We start from the raw sequence: 17082 nt of genomic DNA on the forward strand, positions 1-17082 counted from the left end.
AGTAATGACTTTTACCAGCTTGGTATGTGCTTTTTTTTTTTTTAATTACATATATATATATATCTACATAAATGAGGTCATATACATAGCTCTGTGAACTTTTTTCCCATCAACTCTAATTACTTTTTAACATTTTTAAAGTTCTGGTACCAGACAAGCAGTGATGTTTGTTCCCAAGCCAATCCCTACCTATTTTCCCTCTCCCATCCTTAGTATTTACTGTCAACATTCGCACCGTTCCTGAACTTACATTGGGGTTGTGCTGTTTGTGTTTTTATGACCACTCTCTGCTTTTTTACTCATTTGCATGGAGAGCCAAGTCAGGGAAGAGGATAAGCATGAAGGAGCAGCCGTAAGTGTCAGTTACCTAGCTGAGTGTGTTATCTAGCCACTCTCCAACCAGAAAGTGGCTTCACTGTGTTCCACCATGCATGCTGCAGATTTTCTGCTCATATGGAAAATTATCCCTCTATCCAGCTGTGTAGTCAGCTTGACAGTATGATTGGCACGTTTAACAGCTCTCCTGCAAGATAAAATCAAGATATAAAGTGAAAGAAAGTGAAAGATTACCAAATAAAATTGAGATGTATTTATAGAAGTCTCTGAGTGTTGGAGGGCCTGGCCCAAAATTCTTAGCAGGGGTAATAGTTCCAAATTAGGCAAATTTGGCTCAGTGGAAGCCAGTTTAACTCAGGATGGTGTGGTTTAAGGCAGATATTCTCAATAGAGTGTGCTCTCCTCTTTCCCTGCCACACTAAGAATCTTATACATTTTATTGGGGCATGGAGTATCTCCTGGTGAGCTATAACTATTGATGGCAACATATGTATGCATGTATACTCAGGGGTGTTGGTACAGAGAAAAGTTCACAAGCCCTGTAAGGGCTAGGTTTCTCATTTATTTTAAAAGATGATCTTAGAATTCCTTCAGCTTATAAATTGTTTAATGTCTTATATTTTCACAAAGTCAGTTGTAAAGAACACAGTGGCATAAACACATCTCGATGAAAGGTTATATAAAAGACCAAGGAGTTTTGGTCAACCCAGTGAAATGACAGAATAATAAGAAGCAACATTTTTGTGTTAAGAGAGAGGTTAGAAATAATCTAGTTAAGTCTCCTCATTTGTCAGGTGAAGAAATTTGAGGCCCAAAGAATTTAGGGATTTGTTTGGACTAATAACAAATTAGAGGCAAAGTTAGAACTAATACTTTATGCCTAGAACTAATGCTTTATATTGGATACTGTGGTACACAGCCCAGCAATAAAACTGATTTTTTAAGCTAAAAATAAATTTCTACTTTGGAAAACAATTTGGTGGGCGCCTGGGTGGCTCAGTCGTTAAGCGTCTGCCTTCGGCTCAGGTCCTGGTCCCAGGGTCCTGGGATCGAGCCCCACATCGGGCTCCCCGCTCAGCGGGAAGCCTGCTTCTCCCTCTCCCACTCCCCCTGCTTGTGTTCCCTCTCTTGCTGTGTCTGTCTCTGTCAAACAAATAAATAAAATCTTTAAAAAAAAAAAAAAAAGGAAAACAATTTGGTAATTTCTTATAAAATTAAACATATATAGCCCAGCAATGTCACTCTTAAGTATTTACTGAAGAGAATTGAAATCATATGCCCTACAAAAACCTATATGTGAATGTCTATAACTGCTTTTTAATATTCAGCAAAAACTGGAAACAACAACCCAAATGTCTATCAGTTTGTGAATGGATAAGCAAACTCTGGTACATCCATACATTGGAATACTTCTTAGCAATGAAAGGAATGAACTATTGATAGCAACAAAAAGGATGAACCTCAAAAGCATTATGCTCATAATATATGAAATTTCTGATTTCTTTGCATCCTTGCCAGTGCTTGTCAGTCTTTAATTTTGACCCTTCTACTAAGAGTATAGTGGTATCCTATTGTGGTTTTAATTTGTATTTCTCTAAGGACTAATTAATGTTTAGCATCTTTTCATTTGAATATATTTAAAGTTGTAAGAATTCTGCCTTTAAGTTCTTTATGAGATATGTGTTTTGCAAATATATTCTACCAGTCTGAGTTATCTTACATTTTCTGAAGAATGTCTTTTGAAGGACAATTTGTTTAATCTAAGAAATTTTTTCCTAACTTAAAGCACAAAGATTTTCCTCTGTTTTTCTAGATTTGCCCTGTCTAGTACAGTATCCACCAGCTGCATATGGCTTTTTTTTTTTTAATTTAGCATATGGCTTTTATTTTTTTTTTAAGATTTTATTTATTTATTTGAGAGAGAAACAGCATGAGAGGGGAGAGGGTCAGAGGGAGAAGCAGGCTCCCCGCTGAGCCAGGAGCCCGATGTGGGACTCAATTCCAGGATTCCGGGATCATGACCTGAGCCGAAGGCAGTCGCTCAACCAACTGAGCCACCCAGGCACCCAGCATATGGCTTTTAAACACAGTGTTACTAGTATGACTAAGGAACTGAATTTAATTTTTTTTTAAGATTTTATTTATTTGAGAGAGAGAGAACGAGCAGGGGAGGGGCAGAGGGAGAAGCAGAGTCCCCGCTGAGCAGGGAGCCTGATGTGGGGCTCAATCCCAGAACCCTGAGATCATGACCTGAGTTGAAGGCAGACACTTAACCGACTGAGCCACCCCAGGTGCCTCAGGAACTGAATTTTAAATAGTATTTTATTTTGTTTTAAAGATTTTACTTTTTATTGAGAGAGAGAGCGTGCAGGCACAGGAGCTGGGGAAAGGGCAGAAAGAGAATGAGAGAGAATCTCAAGCAGACTCCCTGCTGAGCGCAGAGCCCATAGCATGAGACCATGACCTGAGCTGAAATCAAGAGTCGGACACTTAACCGACTGAGCCACCCAGGTGCCCCAAATGGTATTTTATTTTAATTAAACTTTAAAAGTTGATACTTGATTCAGTTATTGAGAAAATTTTTAATGTGTTTGGAAGAACTTGGGTATGTGGATCTACTTTTTCAACTAAGTTTTATGCAATCTAAATGCATATGAAGTATTTCAGATGAAAATTTAACATCTGAATTGAAATATGCTGCAAGTATAGCATCCACACTAGGTTTTGAAGACTTAGTACCATGAAAGTAATGTAAAAATGTCTCATTAATATTTTTATATAAATTATATGTTGAAATGAAAATTTAAAAATATTTGGGTTAAATGAAATATATTACTAAAATTAATTTTACCTGTTCCTTTTACCGTTTTAAATTAGCTCCTAGAAAATTAAAAATTATGTATGTGGCATGCATTGTATTTCTGTTGCATGTACGTTTCCAGAGGTTTTGTTTTAGCTCTTCCTTTTAGTTCTATAACCCATAGGTTTTCTTCTAGTATATTAGTAGAATGATTTAAGAGAAGGCATTTAAAACTTGTGCTACTTTGAGAGCAAATTCAGTCTGTTACTAACTGTGTGATCTTGGGCCTTGACAGTCGAGTTGGTATCAATACTACTTACTTTATTCGGTTGTTGGGAAAGAGCTAATTAAATACTGGGTAGAAAATATTTGTCAGTAATTCTTATTGTTAGTGAAGGTAATTCATACAATGAAATTTCCAGTTGCTGTTCCTTCCTAAGCTAGGGTCTAATTTTATTATTAGAATTCCTTTTCCAAGTGTCAGCATTAATGTGTATTTTTATGAATATGTATATTTTATAAATATAGCTATTGTGTTAATATAACATTTCTGCTAATTAGATGATGACCAACATGATTTGAAAAATTTTTTGTAAAATTATAAAACCTTGCCGAATCTTGTTAGAGAAGTGTTTTGCCAAACTTCCTAAGAGTAGGAAAGCATCAAGGAGTTCACTGACGGTACTAATGTAATCTCAAAATTTTAGACTAAAAATGTGGGAGTTGTCTTTGTTTCTTTCCTACCCCTGCCAAAGGCCATATCTTGTTGAATCATCCTTCTCAAGAGGTAACATTCTCATTTATTCCATTTCCATTGCCATGTCAGCAGTTTTAAGTCTTGTTTACTTTTACATCAGGACATGTATATCAAAATGAAAATTATGGACCATTATCACTAGTCAGCACAGTTCCTTAAAAATTAACAAATGTATCTAGCAAATGGTATACTAATCCTAAAATATTTATCCATTATGATCTCTTGAATTTTATTTTTGTACCATGAAACTTTTGTTATAAGGAAAATAGCACTACAGATTTTGACAATAGCAGGAAAGGTATAGTTACATAATTCCAATGTCTGAGGAAGTGTCTGATAACAATACAAAAAAAAACCCAAAAAACCAAACACCTTAGTATTCGTTACTAACATTAAATAGATGTTAATAATGTGCCCTTTTTTTGTAATCAGATCTCCCCTCCCATCCCCTTTTTAAAGACATAAGTTATATCAAAAGCTAAGATCACCAACCTTCACTTTTCCTCCCTCTTCCTAGGTTACTGGTTTCCTCAAGTTGATGTGTATCATACGTGTACATGCTTCTATTAGTTTAGTATATGTTATAGTATGTATTCAATATTATTAGGTATTGCCAAATTATTCTCCAGTCACACCAATTTATACTCCATTTTTACTATATTTTCTTCAATACTTAGTATCATCAGTCTGTTTGCTCATTATTGTTTTATTTTGCATTTCCCTGATTCTAGTGATTTTGAGCTTTTTATATCTACATTTATTGCCCACTCTTGTTTCCTCATTTGAGTTTTAAAATCTTTTTTGTTGTTGATTTGTATGAGTTTTTAATACTGAATGCGTTAATAGTGCTTTTTTAGTAACATGTATTGGAAATATCTTCTCCCAGTCTCTGGCTTGTGTTTTCACTCTTTAATGGTATCCTTTGAATATTTTCATTTTAAACTACTATAGTCAAGTTCCTTAATCTGTTAATGGTTTGTACTTTTTTGTCTCTTAAGAAATTCTCCACTACCCCAGGGTAATAAAGTATTTATCCTTTTTTTAATTATTCAGTAAAAGTTTTAAAGTTTTTGCCTTCATATCTTCAGTATTTAAATCATCTGGAATTAAGTTTTGTGTATGATGTAAAATCTTTTTTTTTCAAATGGATTGCAAACTTCCCCAGCACCATAAATTGAAAATGCCACTTTTATCATATGTCAGGCCCTGAGGTATGTGTATGTGTGTCTCTTTTCTGGACTGTTTATTTCTATTTCACTGGTCCATTAGCTATCACTCCATTAGTATAACATCCAGCTGTTAATTACATTACAGTAAGTTATAATGTCAGAAAATTTAATTCTTCTCAATCATTGGTCTTTAATATTTTCCTAGGTAATCTTAGCCCTTGACTCTTCCATACGATTCTTAAATTTTATAAAAAGTAGGTTAATGAGAATTGCTATTTTTTGCAAGAGTTTATTTTCCTTTCCAGTTAATATTATCTTTAAGTAGAGTTTTATAATTTTTTTGGTAAACATTTTACACTTCTTTTTGACTTTTATGGTGCATTTAATTTTTTGCCATATAAATGGTATTCTAATTTTTTTTTTTTTTTTAAAGATTTTATTTATTTATTTGAGAGAGAGAGAATGAGAGAGACAGCACATGAGAGGGGGGAGGGTCAGAGGGAGAAGCAGACTCCCCGCCGAGCAGGGAGCCCGATGTGGGACTCGATCCAGGGACTCCAGGATCATGACCTGAGCCGAAGGCAGTCGCTCAACCAACTGAGCCACCCAGGCGCCCTGGTATTCTAATTTTTAACTCATTACTTTTACTAATTGTTGCTGGCATATAAGAACTCAGTTAATTTTGGTACATTGAGGGGCGCCTGGGTGGCTCAGTTGGTTAGGTGTCTGCCTTCGGCTCGGGTCATGATCCCAGGGCCCTGGGATTGAGCCCTGCATCAGGCTCCCAGCTTGGCGGGAGACCTGCTTCTTCCTCTGCCTCTGCTGTTCCCCCTGCTTGTGTGCTCTCTCTCTGTCAAATAAATAAATAAAATCTTTAAAAAAAATTTTTTTTGGTACATTGATTTTTGTGTCCAGCAACCTTGAGGAATGCTCTTATTAGCTGTAAGTTTGTTTTTAGAATGTCTTCTAATTATATCAATTGTGAGCAATGACTGTTTTTATTTCTCCATTCCTAATTATCTTTTTTACTTTTCTTGCCATATTGCATTATATAGCATTTCCAGGTATAGTGTTAAATTTAAGCAGTCATAGTGAGTATCCTTGTTTTGTTCTTGACTTTAAGGAAATAGTTTCACATACTTCATCATTAACTGTGACGTAGGATTTGGTTAGGAACCTTTTATCAAATTAAAGAAATACCTTCCATTTATAGTTTGGTAAGAGTTTTTGCCTAGAATCAATGTTGTGTTTTTCAAATACATTTTCTGAATCTATTGAGATTTGTTTTTTCCTATATTCATTTATGTGTGAATTATACTAATAGGTTTTCTGATGTTGTACCAGGAAGCAAAACCATTAGACAAAAATCCATTGGCTAAAAGTTTTGTTTTGTTTTGTTTTAATGTTGTATTTGAATCAGAAACAACCTAAGTTACTTCTTTATTCCACTACCAGGGAGAAAAGCAAACTGAACCTGTTTTCTCTTTGTTCATAGATCTCCATGAGTTAGTTAAATAGACCAAGGAGAAAAAGGAAAAAATTGGTGATACCATTTATAACTTATTTCATTAACACTATTGCCTATAAAAAGCAGTTCCTTTATGGTGCTATGTAATTCTCTCAAACAATATTAAAGAGCTTTAGGTATTAACTCAACCTAGAGGTTATAGGTTATATTAAAGATAATTAAAAGTAGTTCAGCAAAACTATAGTGAGAGAATCCTATCACTTTTTTTTAATGCAAGAGAAAACCCAACAAAAGAAAATCATTGCTATGATGGATTATAGACCAATTTAATAATTTAATTTACTTGGGACCTTTGCTTTATCTTACATTAGCTAGCTAACTAATTTTCTTTGGTCACGACCAGATTATAAATTCAGTCTACGTTCTTATCAATTCAAAGTATGGCCTTTTCGAGCACATCATTTTAGAGCACATAACAAAAAACTTTTTTTTTATCCTCTCTGATGATCCCTTTTTGTGTGTAGCATGGAATGCCATGGTAGTTAAGAGTATTCTTTCTGGATCTCACTGTCCTGGATTCAGTCCTGGTACAGCTCTTAGAGCTTTGGGACCATGTGGAAATTTCATAATATCTATGTCTCATTTTCTCCATTTGTAAGATAAGAATACACTTCCTACCTAATAACATTTTTAGGAAGATTAAAGGAATTAAATGTAAAGTTCTTGCAGAGTGCCTGACACTACATAAACAACATATCATAATAACTGTGTATATTATAATTATTTTTAAATAAGACGAGGGAATAGGAGAATATATATGATATTTTGGTCCATGCTTCTTTCTACAAAAGACAGACTTATTCCCCAAAGCCAATTCGCTATAATTCAGTTTGCCATGACCAAAGTGCCTAGTTTAACAAATGTACTAATTTACTAAATCTTTTGTTTTATGAAGTTTACAGCAATTCATATTGCCTTTGAAGTTTTGTGAGGTTAAGTTGACTGGTCGTCATTTTGTCTTCATAACAGATTTTAAAGTATTAGAATTGCTGAAACCTGAGGTCATGATATGAGTCTTTTTAGTAATATATTTAATATTCACAAACACGTATTTTAAAATCAGTAAACCAAAACCCCTAAGGACTATGTACCTCAGTGAAAGGAGTGCTAGAAAAGTATCATTCACTTGCTCAAGAGGTCGGTAAGGAAGATTTTCTCTGCAAGGAGCTTGAGCCAATGCATTGAGAGTGTTAAAAGTCAAATTTATTAGCTCCTTTATATAGTTATAGATATTCGAGCTGAGAAATCAACATAAAAATTGATCTAAAGATGGTAATATTTCTGGGGACCTGCCCCAACCCATTCTGCATAGAATTCCCATAGATATAGCTCCACTGAAGATGGTCTTCCAAAATTTTAAAACAACAACAAATGAAATTCACTGTGAGACTCAGCAGGTGTAGCAAGACTCCCAAGAACTTCAGAAAATTGTATAATCTGATGGGGAGCCTAAAATTAATATGTCAAAGTGATTAAAGACAAATATGGAGATATCAAACCTAGAAAGGAAGAAAATGCTATTTTTTAAGATTTATTTATTAAATTTATTTTTAAGTAATTTCTGTGCCCAACGTGAGGCTCAAACTCACAACCCCGAGACAAGAGTTGCATGCTCTACTGAGTGAACCAGCCAGATGCACCCAAGATGCTATTTCTTTTTTTTAAGATTTTTTATTTATTTTAAACTTGACAGAAAGAGAGAGCAGGAGCAAGCACAAGCTGGGGGGAGAAGCAGGCTCCCCACTGAGCAGGGAGCCCAATGTGGGACTCAATCCCAGGACCCTGAGATCATGACCTGAGCCGAAAGCAGACACTTAACTGACGGAGCCACCCAGGCGCCCAAGATGCTATTTTTTAAAAAAGAACCTCTAGGGATGCCAAGGTAGCTCAGTCAGTTAAGTGTCTGACTCTTGGTTTTCGCTCAGGTCATGATCTCAGGGTTGTGAGATTGAGCCCCATGTCAGGCTCCACGCTCAGCACAGAGTCTGCTTAAGAGTCTCTCCCTCTCCCTTTACCTTTCCCCATCCCCACTCACTTGCTCTCTCTCTCTCAAAAATAAAAAAAAAAAAAAAGACCTGTTAAAAAGAGAACTTCTAGAAATGAAAAACAGACACTGCAAAGAAAATTTCAGCAGAGGAGTTAAATAGCAGATTTGACACCACTGAAGAAAGAACTAGCAAACCATAAGATAGAGCTGAGGAAAGTATCCAGAATTCACAGAGCTCAAAAAGCAAAATACTAAAGGATAATTTAGTCACAGAGATGGAGAGTAAAATGAAACATTACAACATACACTTAATAGGCATTTCACTAGTAGAAACTAGAAAGAATGGGAAAGAGACAATATTCAAAATCATAACAGCTGGCAGGTTTTTTACAATTATGAAAGACAAACCCTTGTATGTTAGAAGCATAAATCAGAAAGAAAGTTATACCTTTGTAAATTTTAATGAAAGATCAGAACACTAATGGCAAAGAAAAGAATTTAATTGCAACCTGTAATGGAACACCAGTTAAACTGGCAGCAGATTTCTCATCAGCAATAATAGATGCCAGAAGACAAGTTGAATATTTATGTCCTTAGTGTTCTGAGGTAATTTGCTACCCTGTAATTCTACTTTCATCACTGTTGAGGAGTAAAGTTAAAATTAAGAAATTTCCAGACCAGTAATGACTAAGAGTTTACTTTCTGAACACCATCACCGAAGGTATACTAAAGGATGTTATTTCAGGAAGAAGGGAGTTGAACCCAAAAGGAAGAGATAAGCAAAAAAAAAGGATTGGTGACCAAAGATCAGTTAAAATGTTGGTAAATAATCATTAACTGTGAAAAATAGTGTAAAATCATTGACTCAAGAGTACTATTGTTAAGACATATCTTTTATTTACACAGCATCAAGGAAGAACAAAACAACAATGAGAATTAAACCATGACACGGTGCTTTAATGATGGCACTGATCATTACGTTAATCTGTTAAACTAAATTCCCTTTCCTTTGAAATTTCTTTTATCTAGTCAAAGGAATTTGGCAGTTGCCTTCACGTGAATTGCTTTGAATGTGATAGGGAATCCTTTTATACATATCTTAGTTACAGGACCTAGCAAAGCTTCATTAACTTGTGGATAGCTTCCAGAGTAGAAAAAATTCAATAACTAAAATTCAGTAAATCAAGAAATAACAGTATAACCACATTACTGAGAAATACAGAGGTAACTAGAAGAAATAGCTAGAAGAGTCAAAAGTAGTTACCTTTCAGAATGGGACTATGAGATTTTTTATAGCTTATAAAACTATTTGATTCATTGTAAACTGTGTATGTGTGAAACTTCACTTAAAATACCACATGAGACAATGATTCACTAAAGGAAAAATTGGTACAGCTATATTATTTAGAAATAAATGTAGAAATAGATTTTAAGCAAAGAGGAGCATTACATAGTGATAAAAGAAACCATTCACTAGTAATAATACTGACTCTTATTTACTTAGCAGTGAAGCTTCAAAATATATAAAGCAACATTTGACAAAATTAGAAATTGACAAGTTTTTCTCTCCTAAGACTCAAGTAAGTATAAGAGAATGGGAGATTTAAATAAGATAATAAAGTTAATCTATTCTGTATACACAATTAGATTATGTCTTTTCAATTTTCATTGATAATTGGGTCATTTGTAAAAAAAAATCAACTACAGTGCACAGAGTCATAAAGCAAGTTTCAATAAAGATGCAAAAATTAATGTACAAATTCTATTCTCTGACCATAATAAAATTAGAAGTCAGTAACCAAAAGATAATCATTACCACCTGTATATTTGGAGATTAAACCAAACACACTTCTAAGCAGTTTGTGGCTCACAAAAGAAATCACAATGGAAATTACATAGTATTTAGAAATGCATACATTGAAAACACAATATAAACTTGTAAAACGCATCCAGAGCATCACTTAGAGGGCTATTTGTAGCCTGCATGCAGATTTTAATCAGCTACACATTCAACTGCAGGAATTTTTAAAATGTAGCAATTTAAAAAACAGAACAATAAAACAGCAAAAATTAAATAGAAATTGAAAAGCAAAAACTTACTTATTGATAACTGGATAGTTACTTATGAACTAAAGGAAGAAAATATTTTAAATTGTAAAGGAAGAAAAAAAATTAATAGAAGAGAAAATACTGCATTGCTCCTGGCTCAGAGAAATGTTACTGTATAATAAAAAAGGCAGGGGCGCCTGGGTGGCTCAGTCAGTTAAGCGTCTTTCAGCTCAGGTGATCCTAGGGTCCTGGGATCGAGCCCTGTGTGGGGCTCCCTGCTCAGCGGGGAGTCTACTTCTCCCTTTCTCTCTGCCCCTCCCCCAGCTTGTGCTCTCTATCTCTCTCTCTCTCTCAAATGAATAAATAATCTTTAAAAAAATATTTTTAGGGGCGCCTGGGTGGCTCAGTCATTAAGTGTCTGCCTTCGACTCAGGTCATCATCCCAGAGTCCTGGGATCGAGCCCCGCTTCAGGCTCCCTGCTTAGTGGGAAGCCTGCTTCTCCCTCTCCCACTCCCCCTGCTTGTGTTCCCTCTCTCGCTGTGTGTCTCTCTCTGACAAATAAATAAATAAAATCTTTAAAAAATATATTTTTTGAAAAATGGCAGCATTCCCTAAATTAATATATAGATTGAATGTAGCCTCCATGGACACCATTGGGAAAACATGTCTTTAGAACTGAAGTCTAGTCAATCTAACTTACTTGAAAATATTGCAAAGTATAAAAGTTACAGCATTGGGAGTAAAAATGAAAAACAAGCCCCGTGGACAAAATAGAGACTTCAAAAATATAATCTGTTGGGGTGCCTGGGTGGCTCAGTCAATTAAGCGTCTGCCTTCGGCTCAGGTCATGATCCCAGGATCCTGGGATTGAGCCCCACATTGGGCTCCCTGCTCAGCGGGAAGCCTGCTTCTCCCTCTCCCACTCCCCCTGCTTATGTTCTCTCTCTCTCTGTGTCTCTCTCTGTCAAATAAATAAAATCTTTAAAATATATATATATATATATATATATATATATATATGTATATATATATAATCTGTTACAAGACTTGGAGGTGTAGGTTACAAACCAAGAATAACTTAGAGGTGAAAGGAATCACCTTTCATGAATTTTGCTAGGGCATTGAGGAAAATGGACTTATGTTTTTGTCCCAGTTATGGATAAGAGATTAATTTAGGACTATTTACGAAAACAGTATTTTCAGAGATCAGTTAAGTTTGTTACCATAATAGCTATTCTCCTGAAATGTGTCCATATCAAAAGGAAAGCAGCAAAGAAAGAATGGGTAGTTGTTAAATTTATGCATGTTTTGAGTCATGAGCGTTTGTTATACTAATTTTGCTTACTTGTATGTTTGAAATTTTCTATAATTTTTTAATTAAAGTAAAAGAATGGGAAAGATATATAGTATGTTTAACTGAAAAAATTTTTATCCAAAAATACAATGCTTATATATGTCAAACATATATATAAGTTTCGTAACCACATTCCATTTATTCGGTAGAAAAAGGAGATCAACAGGCAGACAAAGGAAATGTTGATAATAAATCATTACACAGAAGAACCTGCAGCTTTGTTATTAGTTAGGAATAAATTTAACATGAAAGCCTTGCTGTGTATTTATTAAACTAGAAAAAAATTATAAAACCTTACGTTGGCTAGACTACTCACTTCTGTACTCAGTAGTGTGACTGTGTCTTCCTAGGGGGAAAACTAGCAATAGACAGTATTTATAAAATCGTTCACTCACTTAACCTAGTCTGTGGGATACGCAAGTGTCTAAGACATTAGTGAATGCTACTAAAGAATAGAATTACTTCTCTAAAATGCTGTAAACTTAGGTGGCCCCTCAGTATAGGTGGCCTTTTTGGCCCCTTGATATTTCTGTAACAACTAGCAGTGAACACATATTACAGGTCAGGCACTGTTTCCATCATTCAGACCTCCCAATTTCAGGAGGGTAGTTTCTATTACTTCATCTTACAGATGGGGGAACTCAGTCTTTGCAAAGGGAAGTGATTTTCCCCACATCACACATTAATAATGAGCTCACTCAGGATTTGAGCCCAGGCAATCTTCAAACCCCCTGCTTTTTAAATCATTACTCCAAACTCCCTCTCAAAATGAAAGCCATGTATCAAGTAGTTGACTTTCCTGTGTAGGGCCATTTAATTGCTTCAAGATAGCTACTACTAACATTACAGCTTCATTTTAGTATAGATTCTAGACGGCTTTGACCATAATGCTGATGGGAATAAGCAGTGAAACAGATCTTCTGATATATAACTGATGACATTGTAAATAGGTACAGCCTTTTTTGGAAAGCATTTTGGCAGCATATTTCAAGAGCCATAAAATGCTCATGTTTTTTGACCTAGTTAATGCCACTTCTGGGAATCCTCTAAAGAAATAGTCTAATATGGAAAAAGCCGTAAGCACTAAAGTGATCACCACAGCTATGTTTGTATTAGAGCAACTGGAAGCAACCCTAAATGTTCTCAATAAAGGAATGATTAAACACACCATGGTATATTTACTTAGGCAGCCAATAAAAATGAAGTGTGATGCAACATAGACAAAGAAAACACAGTCATCTTGAGCTTCAAAGCAGCACACAGCTGTATCTGAACTAAAATTACAGCTTTTACAAATATGAAAAAAGATGGAGGGGCACTTGAATGGCTCAGTCGGTTAAGCTCCTGCCTTTGGCTCAGGTCATGATCCTGGGGTCCTGGGATCAAGCCCTGCATCCGGCTCCCTGTTCATCGGGGAGCCTGCTTCTCCCTCTGCCCCTCACCCCACTCATACTCTCTCTCGCTCTTTCTCAAATAAATAAAATCTTTAAAAAAGAAGATGGAATAGAACAATGTTGCGGGTGATAGTTTTCTTTCTGCTGTTTTTCAAGCTTTTTGTAAAATAGATTTATTCCTAATTTTAAGATTTAAGTCACATGATTACTTACTGTTTTTGTGCATTCATCTCGTAACCCTCACTAGATTATAAGCTGCATGTTTAAAAAGAGCATAGCTGGACACAGGCAAACTTCGAGCACCTTGCAGGTGCCTCATTTACTGGTTGCATGAACCTCGGCCAGTCAGTCAGTCTCAGTTGACTCATTTGACTCATGAAGTGAGCAGTGCAATTTGCAAAACATGAGTGGAATCTTTGGAGTCGGGACCTTGCTGTGTGTCTTTGGCTGTTAGACAGGTGGCTCCAACTTTGTAAAGCTCAATTTCCTCATCCATAAAAACAGAGCTAGTGAGATCAAGGTCTGGCGCTCCTTTAGTAGAGGCTCTGAAAATGTTCCTTCCATGCAGGTACAGCCCTTATAAAGTGTTCCTCACCTTTCTTTATCCTTGCATGACAAGAGCAAATCTAAAGTCTTCAGCTAACTTCTTTTGAGCAGCAGCTTTTACATGACGATCTTCTGGCATAACTTGTTATCTCTAATTTAGAGTTAAGGATGAAGAAAAGCTTTGTCATTCAGTGTGGCTTGAAAAATTTTCAGTTTTGTTTTAATCTTTTTTTCCCATATAAAAATATAGTAAATGGTCATTGTCAAACATTTGGAAAATACAGAAAGCTGGAAGAAGAAAATTATATCATAATCTTTCCACTTAGAAGTAACCATTACACATTTCATTTTATTTCCTTTTAATTTTTTCTGAATATCTGATTTTTTTAAAGGAGAAATGTAGGAAAGCTCTTATTAGAACATTTGTTATTTTGGGGGCAAGTTTAATATGATATTTTGTGTTTGTTTTGAGATAGTTTACCTTCAATAATTGATTCTTATATAGGGAGAAAGACCCAGCTAGCAATAAGGAACCAGATGGAGGATGGGGGTAGGGATATCTCTGTCTTAATTAGTAGGACAGTTTTTTCTGTAATTCTGATACCTGTCGAAGAATGAACTTACGTAAAGTCGAATTACCCAAATCATGCTTCCTGGACTTTTTTTTAGGACAATTACAATTTTAAATAACTTGTGATGTTTTCTTTGCAAGTTATCTTGTACCGTTTCAGACCATGAGTTGTGAATTTTGGTTTGGAAAATATAGTCATCATACATAAACTTGGAATAAAGAAAAAGCTTACAGAATAACCACAATTTCTTGGCACTGGTCCTTATCATTTTTAGAACATGCAGTTTTAAAAAATCATCAGTCCCTGTAATATCCTCTGGAGAAAAGGAGGAAATTTATCCAGTGACAGAACCAACAGAGCAGCAAATACCTAGAAAGACAGCCTGAGCTACTGTGGCCATGTGGGGCCAGGCATTGATGTCACATTACACTGACTTGTGTTGGACTTGTACTTAAATCAGAAAGAGAGAATGTACTTGTTGAGGGATTGAGAGCATCGATCCCTCTATTTTCTGGGCTTTGCTGTTCAAGGGAGGCTTCTACAGGATGACTTTAAAAATGGGGGAAAAGGTTTTTTCCCTCTTTCATTTCTTTTCTTCAGAGCAGCAACAGAATTATGAAAGGTGACAGGGTACATCCCATATAAATAATTCTCAGTGTGGCATATCTGTCATCCCCACTACATCGAGGAGGACATGAGAAATGTTCGAGGTCAGTGTATTGTCTTGCCTCATCACTCTCCTTTGAATATGCCACTGTGGCTTGTGCCCCTTTGACTTCTGAGGTCTGCCGCCACAGGCAAGAGACTCTTGATTGGTTGGGAGTAGGTGTCCCTCACTCCTGCCTAAGTATCTGCACATCAGGGAAGTCATTGTCCTTTTGAGTCATTTCTTCTGACAAGGATGGGCCATAACTCCTTACTGATACTTGGCTTATTAACCCTTTCCAGTCACTTCCTCTTTGAGGAAAATCCCTTGACCTCTTCACAGAAGAAAACCTAACCTATAACACCGTTTGAGGATCCAGCTTAGAACTTAATTGACCTCTACAGCTTTAGGCAGTACTTAGGTACAATGGGATAGTGGGGATTTGGAAGTGTCATGTGAGAGGGGGACAAATGACTAAACCCTGTAAACTTTCTACTTGGAATAACTTTGGTCCCTCCAAAACTGTGCTTGCCTGAGATAGAACTTGGTGTCCTATGAAAAATTATGACCTGAGACTTTTGAACTGCTGAGGGAAGTAGTATCTAGAAGCTGCATAGAAAGTTAGCTGAATTTACATGCTCTTTTATAAGAGAAGATGATCGGTTCCACTTAATTCACTGTACTTTTTAGACTTTTTCTGTAATTGATTATTGATAAAAATGATTTAATTTTTTTCAGTATTGCCTGTCAGGGCACCCGACCTTACCGTGCAATGTGCTCAAATTCAAATCAACTACCATTATGTTGGACTGTGGACTGGACATGACTTCCACTCTCAATTTCCTTCCTTTGCCACTTGTTCAAAGGTATGTGCTGCTGTATCTGGGACAAAATGAGCTTTAGTTTGCTGAAAAATTGTACCGATTAGCGTAAAGATTACCAGTACCTTGTGTGTTGTCCTTAGTTTACTTTGTTCCCTTAAAAATGTTCTTCATCAGAATTATTTCCTTTGACTGGGTTGATGGAAAGTGTTGTATTGATTTATTGATTGACTTCTTTATTATAACTTCTTCTGAGCATCTGTAAAATGTCCCTGCAACTGCTCCGTGCAAGTGAGGTCATGTATATTTCATCTTTCTTGCTAATTCATGTAAGAGCTGATAAATGGTCAACTGATGAGCCCAAGAATTGGATTTTAGAATCATTTAATTGCCTTTGCAGGGACTTGACATCACAGAGCCTGACATTTCTTTTTGATAGGTATCTATGTGTTATTTTCATAATAGTCAGCTATAGATATCATAGAATCATATATGAAGCCAAAGTCCTTGTCTTAAAGCAGATAGATTACCCGAAGTCTGTAGTCACCACTGTTTACTCTTACTATGACTTTGGCTAAGAAATCGGTTTCCCAGCTTGCTGCTAATTGAAAACAGCAATTTATAAGAGAGGTGGGTAACTTACAGAAGCAAATATATTCCCAGTAACAAAAAGTGATATCACATAGGAGAGACAGAAAAGCTATCTAAAGCAGATTTAAGAGCTTAAAAGCATAGCAACCTGGGCAAACCATCTAATATATCTCATTCATTCCTGAAGACATCACTGTGTGCAATGATTATTCATAATGATAATCTTCTAGAAAAAGTATAATTAAAACTCAACCTTTGATTTTTTTTTTTTTTCTGAGATAAGGGATACAATAAGGTGAAGGGGACAGAGAGAATTCAGAGATAATTCCAGATTACATTTTATGCAAAGCTGATAAAATTCAGTTATAGTCCTACCCAACACTTAGAAATACATTTATTATCCACAGATATTATCTTTCTATTTATCTATCTATATATATTTACAATTGCTTCAGAAACTATAGGTATCACATATATTTCTGTAAAAAATGATTAACAGGTTATTTCTTACTAAAATAGCCTGATATTTTT

General features: G+C 35.6%; 1 protein-coding gene across 3 annotated transcripts in view; it reads left to right on the top strand.

Annotated features, from left to right (window-relative positions):
* Window positions 1-17082, top strand: part of INTS9 (integrator complex subunit 9) — a 104910-nt gene that overhangs the window by 17677 nt on the left and 70151 nt on the right. For all 3 annotated transcript variants that reach the window (XM_078069471.1, XM_036100846.2, XM_078069470.1), the window contains exon 2: window positions 15878-16005. In XM_078069471.1, the coding sequence (XP_077925597.1) occupies window positions 15878-16005 (128 nt within the window). The remainder of the gene's footprint in view (window positions 1-15877; window positions 16006-17082) is intronic.

This window comes from Halichoerus grypus, chromosome 3, assembly GCF_964656455.1.
Source record: "Halichoerus grypus chromosome 3, mHalGry1.hap1.1, whole genome shotgun sequence".
Taxonomy (NCBI): domain Eukaryota; kingdom Metazoa; phylum Chordata; class Mammalia; order Carnivora; family Phocidae; genus Halichoerus; species Halichoerus grypus.